Below are 19385 nucleotides of genomic sequence, written 5' to 3'. Positions count from 1 at the left end.
GCAAACAGTACGCATTGCATATTCTTCCAAATTTTGTGAATGATTTCAAAGGCGTAATAAAAAAAAAAAAAAACTTTGTGTAGTTGCTATTAGTTTTCGTAAGCAATACTTTATTATGTCCCTCGGGGCATACCGTAGGTTGTTTTCAAGTTTGCGACACTTTTACGCATGCGCGATACCAGTAACCCGGAAATACACAACAAAACTAGGACGAGAGCCTACGTGATCGTGTTAAAATGTGTAAAGTCCACATTCTGAGAACATTGGTGAAGCAGCGTCTAAATTTGGCTGTTGAAGAGATATTTGAACTGTTCGAAAGAACAATAGCGGAGTACGAGGCGGAACTTTGCCGCAACAAAGAGGAGAACGCGCGCCAAGGTGCTCTACTGGACGCTGTTCTCAAACCCCACGTTGTACTTCACAAAGCAGGTTGGTTCACGATTGCTCACACGTTTAGTCATTTTATTGAAATTTCGTCTACATTCCGTGACGAGTGTTGCAATATGTGTCTAATGTCGCCTTTTAACATATATGTAAAGGAAAACGCATTTAGACAGTGCTACCGATGCGTTTGTGTTGAAATATTTGTATTATTTAGATAATTTATGACCTCACATGAATTTTGCTATAATGGCCTTTATCTTTACTAAATATTCACATTTTGCTGTTTGCCTCCTTCATCTGGCGAAGACGTCCAGCAGGTGTCAGTAAAGATTCGAGAAGTTAAGGAGAAGGACCCGGAAAAGTCTCCCCACATTAAAGAGGAAGAGAAGAATGGGGAGCAGAATGACGAGCTAAAAGGCGAAGCTAATATCGACACGTTCACGTGGACCGATGTCATCGTGAAGAGCGAAGTTGATGATGGTCGATCCTCACAGCTTCATCACACTGAGATGTTAAGTCAACACACCCAAAGTGATGCGGAATGTTGTGAAAGATCACAAGCTGGCGAGGAAAACATGTCAGACTCTTCTGACACTGATCACACTGAAACTGAACCTTTGGAGGATAATAGCAACTCTAAAAGCAATATGATGCACCAGACCCCCCACAATCAATTGAAGTGCCCCCAACGTGAGAAAACGTTTGCCAACAAAAGAGCTTTGAAAAGTCATGTGACTTCTCACTTGCGAGCGAAGCCTTTCGCCTGCTCCGTTTGCGAGAAAAGGTTCTCCTTCAAATCCAACGTCAAGAGGCACATGAGAAGGCACACGGGGGAGAAACCATTCACATGCGCAGTTTGCTCGCGGAGATTCCACGATAAAGATGACATGAAAAGGCACATGGCGATACACACGGGGGTTAAACCTTTTTTGTGTCCCGTTTGTGCCAAAGAGTTCTCTCGTAGGTCCTATCTCAGGGCGCATATGATGACGCACACCGGGGAGAAACCTTTTTCGTGTCCGGTTTGCGCGAAACCCTTTGCTATTAAGACATCAATCAGAAGACATATGCGAAAACTACATGGGGGAGGAGACCTCTCAGTTGCTCAAGTGAACACATGACAACAAAAGCTGCGTCTCCGCCAGAAAGTGAAACCACACCATTAATTAAAAGCACACCATTAATTTATTTTATTTTTTTCTCCTCTGTGTCCTGGCTGCTTATGGATGGATACGTTTGTAAAAATGTTGACAGCAGTAAGCAAAATGGCCGCTCCCGTAGATGGTAAAATGGTTGGATTTTGCTGGTTAATTAACATCCACCCACAAAATATTTTCCAAACCAGAACATGTCCAGACTAGTGGGGCTGTATATTCCATATTATTGTAAATACATTTCTGGGGTTGACTTTCCCTTTTAAGTTGATAACAAATGGCTTGATTTGGTTGTGTAAAGCCAGTTCAAGTATTCTCAGTGCCTTTTAACATTGACTGGGGGCTGTTTTTATTTTGCCTCACATTTCCACACAATAAATATTTATCAGTAGCAGTGAACAAAAAGTGTGTTCAGTGTTTTCTTGCTGCAATCTCAAACAATATTTGATCTTCAACATAAGAAAGGTATGGGTCATATGTGAAAAACATTTTGAATTCACCATTGTTCTCAGACCGCGGACTTTACACGTTTTAACACAATCACGTTAGCTCTCGGTTTAGCTTAGCAGTAAGCGCTAGTTTGTTGTGTGGCGACACGTCACTTCCGGTGACGCCTCTTTCGAGTCTTCTATTTCCATCTTGGAGCTTTATCTCCAGCCTCTACGTTGTTAATGTCTTTGGCACACAACCAATCACGGGTTGTAGTAATTTTATAAAAACATTTTTCGTCTTCGTGTCACACTTTGTAAAAACGTGGTATTTTATTTCAACGATTATAATGGAAATGCATCGTTCGTAGCAGCCGCATTTGCATTTTCTCGTTCTCTATTATGCTTCTCGTAGTATTGTTTCATTTATTTTAAATGCACTCGTATTGTAGCATATGACTTAAAACGAAGCATGTTTTCATTTATTAACATTTTACGGCTCTGAATGAATATGTGTTACAGTGTTACGAGTTTGCGGGTTTCATTGAAATTGTATTTTTCAGTGTCAGCGTGCACAAACAATTTGTGGACCTTACCTATGCATTGACGGTATAGAATGGTATGTTTTTTTTTGTGTTTTTTTTTTCTTTTTTTACAAACAGTCACATCAACAAAGAATAAAAGCGACTAAGATAAAAACATATATTTATTTTGGTCACGAGGTTTATTTTTTCAAGAAATCTAACTTGCTTGAAAAACCCCACGCTGCATATTTCTTTCCTGCAGGTGACGGTAATGTGCCCAAATCAATTTAAAATCCGGGAATTACACGCAACAAGAAGAAGAAGAGAGCAAAGTTAGCGGTGCAGCTTTGATCGAAAAGCAAACAGGGAAACACCTTGCATTGTTTTGATTCTAATGACTTTGCCTTGCAGGCAAAAACAAAAAAATCTATCGTCTCTAAGACAAACGCTGTCTCGTCTTCGGGTTTTGAGATGTAACGCTTTAGCTTAGCGTATCAGCTACACGTCGCTGATGCGATTGTATGAAATTGCGGAGACATTTGAAGAATCACTGAAGGAAACGCCGAAGAGTCATCCAATTGTTTCAAAGAGCCACAACGGACTACGCGGGCGGAAAAGAAGACGAAATTGCTGCTCGATATTGCCAAGCCTCGTCTTGATTCGTGTGGGTCAGTTCATTTAGTCAACATCTGTTGTGATCTACATTGGATTTCTTCATTATTGCACGTTCCGTAATTGTGGACTCAAGTCTAAAGTTTATTATAAACTGTAAAAAATACCGAGTTTAAATGAGCCGCCATTTTGAGTGGAACCAATCGCATTGTAGATCTCGCGAGAGCGGCCCCGAGTACGCTAAAACTGCCATGTCTGTCAGTGCAAATGACATTGTTGTTAGATTAAGGCCTTTTAGACATAAGTGTACGGACGTAGATGAATTAAACTGGCTGTTTGTGGTGCTGACCCTTTTCCTGGCTCTGCATTATCTTTTCTCGCTCAGCCTGGCACAGTTTTCTAGTTAAAACGAGTTAGGATAGTGAAGTCACGTGTGCTAGACAGAGAAGCTTGACTGTGTATGTTGTAAAAAAGAGGAATAAGAATAATGTGCAATCTTAGTGTGGAATCTGTTCGCTGACACATTGCCGCGGTTTGCTTGCAGATATGAAACCAGCAATGGCAGAAAGTCAAGATGACGTGCCCTTGGAGCAGCAGTGCAGTTTCACCGTGAAGCACGAGAAGCCCGGAGAGCCCCCCCTGATTAAAGAGGAAGAGGGGGCCAACGTCATCACGTTCACATGGACTGGCATCAACGTGAAGAACGAGGAGGACGAATGTCAATCCTCACAGCCTTCGTCCTCACGGCAGCTTCAGTGCAGTCAAGGCGAGGAGAGCACAGACAAGAACGCAAGTCGAGCTAATGCAGAACCACAGAAGAAAAAGACTCGAAGGAAAAGGAGGGCTAAAGGTGAACCTGCCAGTGACAACCAACTCTTAAACTGCTCTCACTGTGACAGGAAATTCGCCTATGAAAGTGCTTTGAAAACCCACATGAGAACACACAGCGGGGAGAAACCTTTTGCTTGCTCGGTTTGCGGTAAGAGCTTCTCCTTCAAGCAGAATATGAGCCGACACGTGGCCATTCACACTGGTGAGAAACCGTTTTCTTGCTTGGGTTGCGAAAAGAAATTCTCGAGCAAGTTTGAGTTGAGAAGACACATGAGCACGCACAGCGGCAAGACCGCCTATTCCTGCTCGATTTGCGCACAGAGGTTTTTTCGCATGCCGCATCTCAGAATACACATGAAAACCCATATTGGAGGGAAAACATTGGATTTGAACAGCTCCGGTCAACACACCAAGACACAGGCTGATATGGAACTCTGTGAAGAACCGCGTTTAAAACCAGACGACATCATGTCCTACTCTTCGGACTCCGGTCACAGCGACAACGCCCTCGAATCTTCGGAGACTCAAAAGAAGCCAAAAGGGGACGCCGCGCACGACGATGATGATGATAATCACTTTTTCTGCCCTGTATGTGGGAAAAAATATGCTTATAAAAGCCATTTAAAATCACACATGATCAAGCACAGTGGGGAGAAACCTTTCCCTTGCTCGGTGTGCGACAAACGATTCACTTCCAAGCGCAGTATGATGAGACACAAGGCGCTGCACAAGGAGGAAAAACACCACTCCTGTTCGATTTGCGGCACCACTTTCCCCGACGAGTTGGAAATGAAACGACACAGGAGCACGCACACGGTCGAGAAAAGTTTTCTGTGTTCGGTTTGCGCAAAAAGCTTCTCTCACAGGTCCTACCTCAAGCAACACATGAAAAGGCACAATGCGGAGAAACCCTTCACTTGTTCCGAGTGTGGCCGCGGTTTCTCTCACAGGTCGTATCTGAAAATACATATGGTGACACACACGCGGGAGAAAGCTTTTACTTGTTCGATTTGCTCTAAAAGTTTCTCTCACAGGTCTTACCTGGGAGTTCACATGAGAATGCACACCGGGGAGAAACCCTTTCCATGTCCCGTTTGCTCCAAAAGTTTCTCCCAAAGCTCGTGCCTCAGACAACACATGGTAAAGCACACTGGAGAGAAACCATTTCATTGCTCGCTCTGTGCGAAAAGTTACTCTCATAGGTCACATCTCAAACAACACATGATCACACATAGTGGGGAGAAACCCTTTAAGTGTCCGGTTTGTGGCAAGAGTTTGTCGAGTAGCGCTTATCTGAGAAAACACTTAAAAAAACATAACTAAATTGCATTTTACTATGGAACATATTATCAATTTAAAAATAAGCTATCATATTTTTTCATATATAACTACTTAAAAATCACTGCAGTAGGCATATGTTGAATGTGCGCCTTTAAGGGGTGTGGCCTAGTGAGTGACATGAGAACCAAGTTGCAACTGTTTTCATTTTGTATTTATGACTGTTTGTCCTGTTCATTAAAGGATGAGAACACATCAAACTGTGGACCTCCTTGCCTCCATCTAAGAGGGCATCACCATAATGACATTGTTCCATTTGTTTTTTTCAGTTTAAGCATCCACAAATGATAACGAGGCTCCAACTAAATCCCTACTTTTACAATTGACGACTACAGTGGCATACATGCTCTTAATTCGAAAGTTTTAATACGTTTAAGAGCAAGGTTTTTTTCTTGAATATTGTAAAAAATCGAATCGTTTTTATCATAGTCTACTATCTTTCTTTCGCCGTGACTGTTTGTAAATAACTTAAATGTGTCAGATACGACACTAAGAATTGAAAACACGTAGCTCCACTATTCGCCCTGAAGATGGCGGTAACGAGTCCAAAAGCCATTTGCTACTCCCGAGTTAAACTCCAAAGAAGAGAGAACAAAAGCGATTAATTTAACCCGACGTCGTAAATGCCACCGCTGCCTCGTTATTTTATCATGATCTACGTTATGCTTCTATCTTCGTACACGTAATTTGTCTGAGAAAAATAAACGCTTTTGAGTTTCGTCCAACTGAAGTTTGGAGTCGTTCGTGTTAGCTTCGATTGCTAACAGGGAGAAACCGAGGTTAGCGAAACGCCTTCGTGTCAAAAAAATGTGCAAAGTGAAAATGCTTCGAATGTTGGTGAAGGAGCGACTCAACGTGGCCGTCGAGGAGGTGATCGAACTCTTTGAGAGAACCATAGCGGAGTACGAGGAGCAACTTTGTCGAAGTAAAGACGAAAACCAGCGACGACGATGGGATGATGCGTTGCTAAAATCAGGTCTGTTTACTTCATTTTCCGCAACGATTTGGCATTCCGAGAAAACAATCTTAAACAAATGGGATATGTTTAGAAATAAATGCTGTTTAAATGCAAAACTGTTTACTATTAAGCAGACAAATGCCGAGTTTAAAAGGCTGCCATATCAGATGTTACCAATCACGTTTTGAGATATCGCGTTATCTCAAATAAGTCTTTCCTATTTGTAGTTTTGAGGAGTTTCAATTTATTAGTGCAGTAAATGTCATTTTAATCTTGCCTTTTGGCAACCCGTTAAGCTTTCTTTTTTTTTCTCACAGGTTATAGAGAACGTTCAGTTTTTATTTTTTGCTTTTGTGCGTAATCCTGAAAAGCCCCCAAATGGCAAATTTAATCATTTAATTATTGAATCGTGGAAGTTAGCAATTGAAAGTAAGCATGCTATTTTTAACACACACACAAAGTAAAATAAATAAATAAATAAAAACACCTACACGTGTGATCTGACCAATACCATTTCAGAAAAAAAAACTCACCAAAATGTGACTTTATGATATTTTGGCCTGATGCCAGCTAAATGCGAGGTTAAGTAATACAGTTTTCCATTGTTTACAAATGTGATGTGATACCACATATTCACATTGACAAAAAAAATAATAATAATAAATCATTGCCATCGGATACTCAAATTAATAGTGCATTTCTAATTCAGAGAATAATCTTGTGGCAGTTTTCTCTTCAAAATTGCATTTGTGACTTAATTTGTGATTTTTTTTTTCTCAAGATTCCTTTAATAATAATAATAATAATAAGCAATAAATCCATCAAATGATCTAATAACTTTCCAAAATATTTATTTGATGCAGATGTGCAGCAGGAGGAGCATCAAGAAGGTTTCCCCCCCGCTCACTGGGATGATCCAACAAAGGCCCCCCACATTAAAGAGGAAGAGGAGGACGTGTGGAGCAATCGGGCCGGGCAGAAGCTTCCGGGACTGGAGCAGGCTGATGGTACCGAGTTCACATGGACAGATATCCACGTTAAGAGTGAAGATGACGTAGCTCCGTCCTCACCGCTTCATCGCATTCAAACAGAGGAGAAGTCAACTGAACACGTCACAATAAAAGATGGCAAAGAACACGGTGCGCCGCTCTCCGATACGGACGACATAATATCGCAGTCGTCTGACACCGAGCGCAATAATGACGACCGAGAACCTTTGAAGACTAAAAAGAAGCCTAAAGGAGCGCCTCCCACCGTCAACAAGCACTTCGACTGCTCCGAGTGCGGAAAATCGTTCACCAGCAAAAGCGTTTTGAAAAACCACATGGTGACGCACACCGGGGAGAAAGCTTTCGTCTGCACGGTTTGCGATAAAAGATTCTCCTTGAAGCATCACATGAAGAGACACATGCGAGTGCACGCGGGGAACAAAGCTTTTTTTCCCTGCTCGATTTGCGATAAAAGGTTCCGGAACGAGGCAGCGATGAAGGAGCACGTGAGAACGCACGCCGCTGAAAAACCTTTGACGCCCGGAAGCTCAAGTCAACATGTAGCAGAAGCAGAAGACTACGCGCCTCTATCGGACGTGGACTATGTGATATCGCAATCTTCCGACACGGAACAAAGCGACGGTGGCGAAGAACCCTTGAAAACGAAAAAGAAGATGTCCGAGGTCGACGCGACGTATCGCGCTGAAATCAAGCTGTACATTTGCTCCGGGTGCGGCAAAACGTTTACCAACAAAAGCGTGTTACGGAATCACATGGTGACGCACACCGGAGAGAAACCTTTCGCTTGCTCGGTTTGCGATAAACGATTCTCCTTCAAACAAAACATGAGGCGACACATGGCCATACACACGGGGGAGAAACCTCACTCCTGCTCGTTTTGCGGCAAAAGATTTTACGACAAGTTTGAAATGAAGAGGCACATGCTCACGCACACGTCCGAGAAGCCTTTCGCGTGTTCCGCCTGCGGCAAAAGTTTCTCCCGCCGCTCGCATTTCCGAATGCACGTGAAACGACACGCGGCCTCCAGCAGCTCCAGTCAACACGCGCCGACGGAAGCGGACGGAGAACGTGGCGACGATGTGCGCTCGCAACCCGACGGCTTCGCCCCGCCGTCGGATACGGAAGACGCCATGTCACAGTCGTCCGACAACGCGCGCAGCGACGACCCCAAAGAACCGTCGGAACCTCCGAGGAACTCCGAAGGCGACGTGACGCACGCCGTCAACAACAAACAATTTAACTGTTCCGTCTGCGAGAAAACATTCGCCAACAAAGGAAGTTTGAAAACGCACATGTTGACGCACACCGGAGAGAAACCATTCGCCTGCCCCGTTTGCGATAAACGATTTTCCATCAAGCAGAACATGAAGAGACACATGGCGATACACACGGGGGAGAAACCGTACTCCTGCTCCGTTTGCGATAAGCGGTTCTACGTGGAGTTCGAAATGAAACGACACAAGCGAATACACACGTCCGAGAAACCTTTTACGTGTCCGCTTTGCGACAAAGGTTTCTCGTGCAGCAACTATCTCACCCTGCACATGAGCACGCACACGTCGGAGAAACCCTTCGCATGTCCGGTGTGCGCTAAAAACTTCTCTCATAAATCCTATCTCAGGCAACACATGAGAATACACGCAGCGGAGAAACCGTTCACATGTTCTGTTTGCTCGAAGGGATTTTCCAGTCGGGCGTATCTCCGAATACACATGAGCCTGCACACCGGAGAGAACATTTTTACGTGTTCCGTCTGCGACAAAAGTTTTTCTCGTAGATCGCATTTTAGAAAGCACGTGAGAATTCACGCTGGGGAAAACACGTTTACTTGTTCGGTTTGCACCGACAGATTCACCGGTATAGAGCGCCTCGTAGCGCACATGAGAACGCACGTCGAGGAGAATCCTTTGGCCTCCGGCGGCTCTGGTCAACTCAACGCTGAACAAACGGACAGCTTTACGCCGCTATCGGATATGGACGACATCGTGTGGCATTCTTCTGACACGGAGCACAGTGACCAAGCCCAAGACCCTTTGGAAACTAATAAGAACTTTGAAATCGTAAACCTTGACGACAGAGGCGATACGTCCGCGGCGTACACAGAGCCGAGGACTAATTGATGAAAGCCATTTTTCCGTTACTGATTCCGAAACGGCTCCACACCAACATAAAGTGTGACATAGTACACATGTAATGTGTTTTTACAACAACACTGAACTATATTTACAGATTTCTTCATGTGGCCCAAATAAAAATTTTACCCCATGTTTTACTAATTGACCCGTTATTACATATTACTGTAAATATGGATAAGTATTGTTGTAAAATCGAATTTTGTACTGTGTATACTGTATTTTTATGATTTTTTTTCAAGCCAACTGATAGCTCTGTATTTCTAGCTTTAAAATAAGGAATTTGGTGTGTGCAGTTGAGAGGCATGAGAGATGTGAAAAGCGGTTTTGTTGTAAGTGTGCAGCCCCGAAAAAAATCCACCAGCGACCAAGCGCGTTTTTGGAACTGGTACAATGCAAACGAGACTTAGTTGTATCAAGTGGGGTTGAACAATTTACATTATTAACCTAATTGTGATTTTTGTAAAGACAGACAGCCATATTGAATCAACTTAAACTTAATATATATCCATTGGTGACTTAAAATACATAAAAAATGCATTTTTAATCTGGAATAGATCTCCGCAGTTTTGTCCCATACCTGAGCTTTTATTGAATGTCATCTGATTACATTTCAATCGATACAAGACAGACAAACACATTGGAGACCTTATCAGCGGAGTGGAGGCACAAGTAAACACTGTGACAAAAGCTTTTCGGTCGGGGCGCACTGCTTCTAAACTTTAGTTACCTTATGGGGATACATTACAATTGATAGTACAGATAAAAGATACCTGAAAATACCTTAATGAGATGCATGATTTCCGACAACATTTGGAGTCCCTTGAGAGTTTTAGTGACCGTGTCAGGGCCGTGTTGTTAGGGATGAACATGCAGCACTGGTTGTGGAAAAAAAAAAAACAGCCCCGGCCTTTGCCAAAGCCTTTTTTAGTTAAAAAATTTAAAAAATACCATCAGTGTCGGATTTATTATATTTTAGACCCTTTCAAACTTCATTTGTATTGGTCCACAAAATATAATCAACCTAAAGTGTCTTCTTTTGGATCATAAAAGAGAAATAACTTCATTAATCAATATTTTTGTCACAAAAAATAATCAATATAAAGTGTCAGAACTGTTCTAAAAATATATTTAAAAATATATATAAATACATATTTGTCCTGTTTTGGATTTAAAATAGAGTATTTCACAAAAAATAAATCATGAACTTCATTATTAATAAATATTATTCGTCCACCAAAAATAATCAACATAAAGTATTGGTCTGGTTCTTAAAATAAATACTTATAAATTAATATTTGTCCCCAGAAAAATATTTAACTTGGAGGTGTCCTCTTTTGCGATCATAGTAAAGATGTGTTAAAATAAAGCATTAAAATAAAGCATTGACTTTACAGGTAACGAGAGGTGACACGTGACAAGTTGGGTCGAACCATTGTAGTATGGGGGAGAATCTGCCTTTTTACAGTAATGAAACTAAATAACCCATTGAACGTAAATTTTGTTTATGAACGTATATTTTCCCGAAGTAATTATTTAATTCAATAATTATTTCAAAATGATTTTTGAATGTTTCTTTATTTCTTTAATTTAAAATATCGAGTACCCCCGAGGTTCCTTCAAGAAACCCCAATGGTACAAGTAGTACCTCCATTAGAGAAAAACTGGCCGAGAAGACCTTTATCAGATCCCCAACTGACGCATGATGACAGCTGCTGAGGGTTGATTAACCACGCCTCTATACAATCTTAATAGGAATTTGGTCGGATGAGACTATCCACCAGTTTTTTAAATTTCTTTCTCCCTAAAGTAAAAATATCTTGGCATTTATTGTTTCCTTCATGTTGTTTTTCTACAAGTGTGTAATACCGTAGGCGAACCTGACAGTAGCACTGTTGCGTCAAAAGTTGTCAATCAACATCAAAGAGAACGTAGAAGAAGAAAACGTGCGCACGCCGTGGTTAGCGTTAGCTACGGTAGAACTTTTGCTATAGTAGCGGAACGTGTATGATCAACATGTTGAAAGAATTAGTGAAAGAGCGATTGAACGTGGCCGCCGAAGAGATATTTGCACTATTTGAGAGAACGATATCTGACTACGAGGAGAAACTTTATCGATGCAATAAGGAGAACGAGCGACGGCAACAAGAATTAGTTGCCGCTGTTGCTGACCTTCGTGTTGAACTACACAAAGGTGTGTTTGTGTCTTTTGTTTGTGTTTTTCGTCTACATCCATAATTCTCTTGAGTTTCAGAAGACAAAAAAAATATTTCGTTATTTGCTTGACACCGACGTGGATGTGTTTACAAAGGTTTTTCTTGGCCTTTAGAAAACGACCCGCTAACTCCACGTGGTTTTGAACCGATTGTAACGGCGTTGTCGGAATATGATTTGTTAAATATAACAGATATTATTTGGGCACTGATTAATGCAAAGGCAGACGTGTTAATATAAAACGTTTTTTTTTCTTCCGGGGGCAATTCTAGGATCGAGGATTTGTGATAGGGTGCTTAGTACGTGGGTCAATAATTATTTTACCTACTGATTCAAAACAAAACAAAAAAATCCTATAATTTAGTAGGCATATTTTATTGTTCCTCTCTATAAAAGGTTAAATCCAACACTTTAACCCCTGTGCACACACTTTGCAAACTATGCACATTGCATTTATTTTCCTAATTTTGTAAATGCTTTTAAAGGCATAACAATGCAAGTTACTTATGAATGTTTTGTATCCAATCACTCAAATTGTTCAGTGGCATCAATTCTAATACGTAGGTTAAATTTATTGCCACCCACAAAAAATTGAAAAATGGTATAGTCTGTCTTTGAAGCCTGTGAAATGTTGTCGACACTTTTACTGTTTGTCCTGTGGTGAAACGTCAAAGAATTTCCTGTTTCCACATGTAGTTTGACCGCCGCTCAACTGAACGTTACAAAAATTCCAGGAAAATAGATCAATGCAATAAATGCTATTAAAATGCACTTCAAACATTTTAATTATAATGGTTGTATATGGTGTAAAATTTGGACAATTATCAAATGTCCAGCCGCAATCACATAGAAATGTCAGAATCATTGCATTTTGCAATTTTACGTGTAATAATCATCTGCTGGAAATTTCAGCTCCGTAGTGTTTTTTTTTCTTATTAATTCTATTATGATATCATTTAAAAGAAACAAAGGAATTTCCATAATTTGTAACATAATGCCAAAAGAGTTAAAAGTGAAAGCTAACCCCAGAATTTTCTTCATAATATGGTAATGAAGCCCCACTATATTGAAGACAATATTCGGATTAATATTTGGTGTGTGGAAAATTTATTATGCAGCAAAATCCACCTGTTTTTTATCCATCTTAGCGGGCGGCCATTTTGTCACTTGCTGTCAACTGAAAATGACATCAAGTTGCTCAGGTGACATTTACAACCTGAGCTGTGAATCGTTATAACCTTAATCCTGAGCAAATTTGACATCGTTTAACTTCCAAAATTCTGTGAAATACCGCAGTAATTAAGGAGAGGAAAATGACCCAAAAATGGTCAAAATACTGCACAAAGTTAACAGTGTTTGTCTTCCTTTGTTTTGATGCAGCTCTGCAGAAGCAGGAGAATCCGGCCGAGTCCTCCTCCATCAAAAAGGAATCAGAAGATGTTGCGAGCGGCCAGGACGAGGCGCCGATTCCGACGCCGCCGGAGCGCGACGGTCAACTCCCGAACTTTCAAGCGGATACGGAACACAGCGACTATCTGCAATCGGAGCCCGACAGCCTCTTCGCTCCGTTGTCGGACGCCGACCTAACGTCAAACTCGTCTGACGTTAATGACGACCGAGAGGAAACGCAAAAAAAAGACTTTCATTGCTCCCGATGCGAGAAAATGTTTGACTGCAAAACGGCTCTGAAAAATCACATGGCAACACACGAAGAAAGCAAAGTTCTGGTTGGCTTTGATCAAAGATTCTCCTTGAAGCATTTAGCGAAGATACGCAAGGAAAAACATGCAGAAGCTCCGGAGGAGAATAAGAGTACCCAATGCGACGTCGCCGGCATCAAGTTGAACTGCTCTCGATGCGAGAAGACGTTTTACAGCCAAAGCGCTTTGCGGAAACACACGGAAACGCACACCAGAAACAAACCCTTTCCTTGCTCCGTTTGCGATAAAAGGTTTTTCCGGAAGCATCATTTGAAGAGACACCTGGTCAAACACACAAAAGAGGAAGCTTCCAAAACAAAGACGTTTCGCGACCAAAACAGTTTGCAGAAGAAACGCGTGGAAACGCACGCGAGGAACAAACCGTTTGTTTGCTCCGTTTGCGGCAAAAGATTTTTCCTGAAGCATCATTTGAAGAGACACATGGGTAAACATACCAAGGACGACGCTTTGAGGACAGGAGCTCCTGGAATCTCGCTATCGGATGTAAACCGCGCCGGAGAACCTGCGGAGCGCAGCGACGCTGCCGACAATAGTTGCCCCCACTGTGGCAAAAAGTGTTCCTCCGATGCATGTTTGATCCAGCATATGGTCGTCCACACCGGAGAGAAACCTTTTACTTGCTCGGTCTGCGGTCAAGGTTTCTCCTTCGTGGAGAGTATGCAAAGACATGAGAAACAACACTACGGCCACAATCCTTTCGTGTGCTCGGTTTGTAGGAAAGCTTTCCAGACTAGGAGTCAGCTGATCGCTCACCTAAAATCGCACATGGAGGAGGAGGCGACCGTGAATTCCAGCGGGGCAAATCGAGACGCCGAAGAGAATGCCGACCGGCCGGTCTGTGACGATCCGCACTCGGAACCGGACACGGACAACGCCGCGCTCAACTCTTCTGACACGTATTACAGCGACGACGACAACAAGCAACCGTTGAGGACGAAAATCAAGTTTAAAGGTGATATGACGCATAACGATAACAAATAGGGAAGCGCAACTCCGAACGTCCACATTACGCAACAACGCATTACCGAATTACATATCAATGGTCATACAATCAAACTTTGTCATCAAATGAACTCCATTTGCAAACATTTAAGAATGAAAACATGGATGCCAGTTTTGACAATCTGTTGTCATTTTTAGCCGCCCAGATGTGCCGAGATCAATAGCCCAAATTGGGTTGAAATTCATACAAGGATTTGCATTTAAGCGCACTGTATTAAGATTTTTGAAACGATTATTAAATTAGGTAAATATAGGGATGAAGTGCACATGCTAAAACGTTTTCACTTATTTCGCCATTTTCAGCAAAAGTTAATATTTTGTCTAGAAATAATTACATAATTTATTCAACCTGTACAATCAATGTATGTGTAATTTTTCGTGTGCGCCCATGGGAGTAATATAATTTAATAATAACTAGACCTACGATTACATTTAAAACATACTTAAGAACTCATTTATTTTCTCCATAGGATTTGGTCCTAATGAATGCTAACGCTAATCATGTTTTCCTCTCCTTCCATTGTTCAGACATGCAAAAGAGGCCATCGGAAAATCAAGGCCTGCCCCCCCAAGCGACGGAATGGCCAAGCGGTCCGGACGAAGATCCGCTTCAAGGGAGAAGGATGGCGGAGGAGGCTCCGGTATCCGACGCGAACGACGAGTCGGATTCCGAAGCGGAAAAACCGTTGGCTAACCCGTCGAGTCCGCGGAGATTCTCCTTTAAGGCGCGGAACATTTCCTTCGGCGCCGCTGATACGGAAAGTACCCGGACCGACGACGCGCGGCAAGCCGACGATCAAACGGAAGAATTTTCCAACGCGGACGAGAACTCTCACGACAACAAATGCTTTGAATGTAACAAAACCTTTGCGTCCAGGGCGGGTTTAAAAAGGCACATGGCGCAGCACACCGGGGAGAAACCCTTCAAATGCCTCTACTGCGACAAAGCCTTCAGTTTGAAGGAATATTTGAGCAGACACGTGACGACGATACACACTGGCTGGAAGTGTCCGCCGTGCGGTGCAAATTTTCTCCAAAAATCGGAGTTCATAACGCACCTGAGGACGCACGCGGGCGAGAAAGCCGTCCGTTCCGATGCGCGTTTGAAAGACGCGCTCGCCGAACGTGTCCGCGCAAAGAAAAAGCATGTGCAAAATCGCACCAAGGACGCGGAAATGGACCCGATCAAGTGTCCCATTTGTCACAAATGTTTCACGCAGAAAGGGTACATCCCAAAGCACATGAGAATACACACCGGGGAAAAACCGTATCAATGCAACGCGTGTCATCAGAGATTCTATTTTAAGCACAGGGTTACAAATCACAGATGTACCGGGGAGAAAAAAAGTGACATTGGAGAAGCGGGACAAGCCCACAACTCCCAAACCAACTTAGATATAAGTTCACAAAATTTGACCGGCTGAGCCAAAAATAAATACTCTTAAGTAGGCACTTTTCCGGAGGGCTTGGCGATATTTTTGGTCATCGTAGTTGCCGTATATTTTGAAGTGATTTGCTTTAAATGTTGTTTTTGTTTAAATATTTATAGTCTATATTTTCCACTTTCCACAAAATTTACTTGTGGTGCTTTTCACTTCATCGTTTTATCCTCCTTTTGGTCAACATTATAAAAGTCAGTCATCTCATCTCGTTTTAAAAAGTTACTCATGTTACTCATGCTGCTTTTGTTCACGTACTATATCATTTGTAATTATTTATTTTCATTTGGTTTTATTTCACTTTGTTTTCGTTTTGTTGCAGCCGGCCCAGCATTGCAAATGAGATGTTCTCCATTGCCTGACTTTGATAAGTACCGTTAATAAATAACAACACCAAAAATTGTGTACCACTCAATTTATACCCGCATATTTTTTTTTCTTTATACTTGTTTTATTTGTGTCACACCCGTTTTTTTAATGCTAGTAACTAATCGTGATTTAGCATAGCGTTAGCGTAGATTAGAGATAGCGGTGAACAAATTTGAGTTACATTCAACAAAAAAAGTACAAAATTTGGCTTAATGTAATATAAAAAATGAAGGGAAAAAAGGAGGACCAAAAATTAGTTATACATAAATTTGAGGGAAAAAATGAATCTAAACAATAAAATTAAAAATGAAATCAAAAATGGGAGTTGAGTGGGTGGGGCGATCGAACAGTCGATTTTGCGCATGCGCTGTTTTTCTGCGCATGCGTGTAGTTTATCTATAGCATTTGCTAGACAAGCTCCATTGTGCACCGCCGTGTGATGTGCTTTCTTTTATGACCGAATAGCTGCACCGCCTCGTTTTTAAATCTTGTCAAAGCGGCCTAATCTGTAGTTATTTCACTTATTTTACCTTAACAAAATAACCGAGTGATCTGAAGATACACTCAAATTAGCAACTCGTCGCTACTAGGTTTAAAGGGAACACGATTGTGCTAACATGGGTAAAGTCACATTGATGCGAGAGTTGATGAAAGAGCGACTAAACGTTGCGATGGAAGACATTTATCAACTCTTTGAAAGGACGATATTAGAGTATGAGGAGGAACTTCGTCGAACAAAAGAAGAAAAAGAGCGACAAATCGAGCTACTGGAAGCTGTAATAAAGTCGCGTGGTGACTGCCACCAAGGTTTGTTCGCTTATTCCAATAGGTAATTCATTATTACAGTAGTTAGGATGATCTAAAAAAGTTAGAGGAATGGGTTTCATTTGAATTTTCAGGATTAACCGAAAAGTGCACAGAAAATCCCGATACATGCCCGAATGTTTAAATCTTGGAAATCACCCGTACTTTCGAGTGTGGGAATAGTGACCCCTGGTGGAGGAAGTGAATACTCATGTTGTTGAAAGTGCCAATGTAACGGTATTTTAAGCCTTCTCCCGTCCCATATATTCATATAAATTATGTAATCTTGCCTTTGGTGTATTGTCAATTCAATTGATCTGAAATATGAGTTTGGGGGTTTCTGGATGACTAAAAGCTTGTTTACGGAAACAAACTGTGTGACCGCCTCACCCTCTTCATGATGCCATTTCTTACTGGTAAATAATATAGTAGGGTGAGAAAAGGCTGCCTCCTGCTGGTAGAATGCCAAAGTGTTTGATTTGACATGTAGCTAGCCGGCTTTTTAAATGTTAAAATCGCAGAAGAAATAGATTAATTGTGCATCCCTAATTTATTGCAATGTTGTGGATGTGGAATAACTTGTCTTCCCAAACCTTTCTGTATTTTCTTCCAGATGTGCAGCAGGTGTTATTGGCGAGTCCAGAAGTCCCAAAAGTTCCTAAGAGGCAAGAGAAGCAAATTCAAAAGGAACTGACGACGGAGGAATCCTCCCAGAGCCAAAGCCTCAGTGAAATAAAAGTTGAAAACTTTCCGGGGTGTCAGAATGAGGAGCAACTTCCAAGCCGCGAGGTGGCGGAAGTCGGCGTCAACACGTGCCCTTTGACTGATGTCTACCCTTCCTCTTTTGATGTCCATCTGAAGCGCGAAGAGGACGAAGGTCATTCCTCGCAGTTTGACCGAAGCCAAGTTGCGGAGAGTCAAGACGCCGCCGCGAACGTCTCTGCGAGCGGCAAACCGCCAAACCTGCGGCAATCCTCGAGGACGGCCATCATTCCCGTCAACAAGCAGTTCAGCTGCCCCATGTGCCAGAAAACCTTCCATATCAAGACTAGCATGACCAGACACATCAAGATTCACATGGGAGAGCGGCCTTTCACGTGCCAAGTGTGCAGCAAATCCTTCACTCAAAGAAGCCATCTGAAGAGACACATGGGCCTGCACGCCGCCTGCCAGACGGTTTTAAATCCAAACGAAAAGAGCATCTCAATCCACGTGCCCAAACCCCTCAAGCAGTCCGTACCGTGTTCGGTTTGCGCCAAAGGCTTTTCCGTAAAGGTGGACCTGGAGAGACACATGAGGATCCACACGGGCGAGAAACCGTTCAGCTGCGACGTGTGCCACAAGCGATTCACTCGTAAATATGGTGTCACGTGTCACAAGTGCGTCAAGAACAAGAATGACCGTGCCTCAACTAAACGCTAGTCCAATACTCAAAAAGACAGTCTTAGCAAATGGTAACAAAATGGTCATAAAATCATCTTAAAAGATGGACAATTTTGGATTTTTTTTACAATGTTCTTTCTTATTTTGCTCAATTATTTTTGTCAATCTTTAGTGTACAATAAAACCAATTTTGACATACATGAACTTTGTTGATATGAAATTAATCTAACGTTGAATGTGTGGTTTCATTTCAGTTGACGGTAAGCGCAATGACAAAATATAAAAACAAACATTCATTGTCGAGATCCGTGTCGGCTAGCTAAAGATAGCGTTGGCAGTGTTTACTTGCAGTCGGTAATTGTGAATGTCAAATTAATTGCCAGTGGGAAAATGACTTCCTCAGGAGCTCCATAAAACAAATGAACTTTACTGCTTAATTCATTCAGTGTCAAGGGCGAGAATTCTCGTCTTTTAAAATAGTAATAAAAGTCTAGTCAAATACGTTTTTTTGGAGTGTAGCTCACACCCTTGACTTATGCTTAAATTACTGTATATAAACCAATTGAGCACTGTAGTGCTAACTGTGACCATTGGATGGCAGTGTTTCCTCACAACACAGCTATTACCTACATAAATTCTAACTGAAGAAGGATAGTCAATCTTTCATATGGCAGTACCCATATTTGCATAGAATAGCACCCTATATTCTGTTGGCCTTGAAAGGTGAGTGAAAATGCTAAATTTACCAAATAACGGTGGTAACATGCCTGGAATTTTATCAGTCTAAAAGTCACTTGGTGACAAGGCAAATTTTACAGGGGATGGATGTTTTTATTTGATTTCATCCAATTTTAAATTATGAATCAATGACCTTACTTTTCAACCCATTACCATTACTTAGCTTCAATGAAACATTTTAATGGTGTATTTAATTTAGGCATTTTCGGACCTCCACACTGCTTAAGTATAATTCGCAAAAATAAATGAATGTGAATTGAAAAAAAAGCTATTCCTTCTTGCCGAATCGGCTTTTAAAAAGTTAAGTTAAGAGTTGCGCAACCCCCCCCCCCCCCCCTGTCGGG

The 19385-nt window shown here is 41.8% G+C and overlaps 4 protein-coding genes across 4 annotated transcripts; all 4 read left to right on the top strand.

Annotated features, from left to right (window-relative positions):
• The first annotated feature begins 191 nt into the window (after positions 1-191).
• LOC148416500 (uncharacterized) lies at positions 192-5816 on the top strand. Its single transcript, XM_088425819.1, has 4 exons — positions 192-429; positions 691-1493; positions 2981-3158; positions 3647-5816. Exons 1-4 carry the CDS (start codon positions 237-239, stop codon positions 5254-5256), a joined length of 2784 nt encoding a protein of 927 aa, XP_088281945.1. The 5' UTR covers positions 192-236; the 3' UTR covers positions 5257-5816.
• A 7-nt stretch (positions 5817-5823) lies between these two features.
• Positions 5824-9871, top strand: LOC148416499 (uncharacterized). Its single transcript, XM_088425393.1, has 2 exons — positions 5824-6247; positions 7093-9871. The coding sequence occupies exons 1-2, from the start codon at positions 6079-6081 to the stop codon at positions 9357-9359; spliced, it is 2436 nt and encodes an 811-aa protein (XP_088281519.1). The 5' UTR covers positions 5824-6078; the 3' UTR covers positions 9360-9871.
• A 179-nt stretch (positions 9872-10050) lies between these two features.
• Positions 10051-16147, top strand: LOC148416498 (uncharacterized). The gene is made up of 3 exons (XM_088425394.1): positions 10051-11565; positions 12966-14258; positions 14837-16147. The coding sequence occupies exons 1-3, from the start codon at positions 11379-11381 to the stop codon at positions 15730-15732; spliced, it is 2376 nt and encodes a 791-aa protein (XP_088281520.1). The 5' UTR covers positions 10051-11378; the 3' UTR covers positions 15733-16147.
• A 121-nt stretch (positions 16148-16268) lies between these two features.
• LOC148416497 (uncharacterized) lies at positions 16269-18459 on the top strand. The gene is made up of 2 exons (XM_088425395.1): positions 16269-16923; positions 17534-18459. The coding sequence occupies exons 1-2, from the start codon at positions 16734-16736 to the stop codon at positions 18340-18342; spliced, it is 999 nt and encodes a 332-aa protein (XP_088281521.1). The 5' UTR covers positions 16269-16733; the 3' UTR covers positions 18343-18459.
• Positions 18460-19385: the final 926 nt, after the last annotated feature.

This window comes from Hippichthys cyanospilos, chromosome 10, assembly GCF_059441005.1.
Source record: "Hippichthys cyanospilos isolate Australia breed blue-spotted pipefish chromosome 10, RoL_Hcya_1.0, whole genome shotgun sequence".
NCBI classification, from domain to species: Eukaryota; Metazoa; Chordata; class Actinopteri; order Syngnathiformes; family Syngnathidae; genus Hippichthys; species Hippichthys cyanospilos.
Note: the sequence above shows the minus strand (reverse complement) of the source record. Positions and strands in the feature narration are given on the sequence as shown.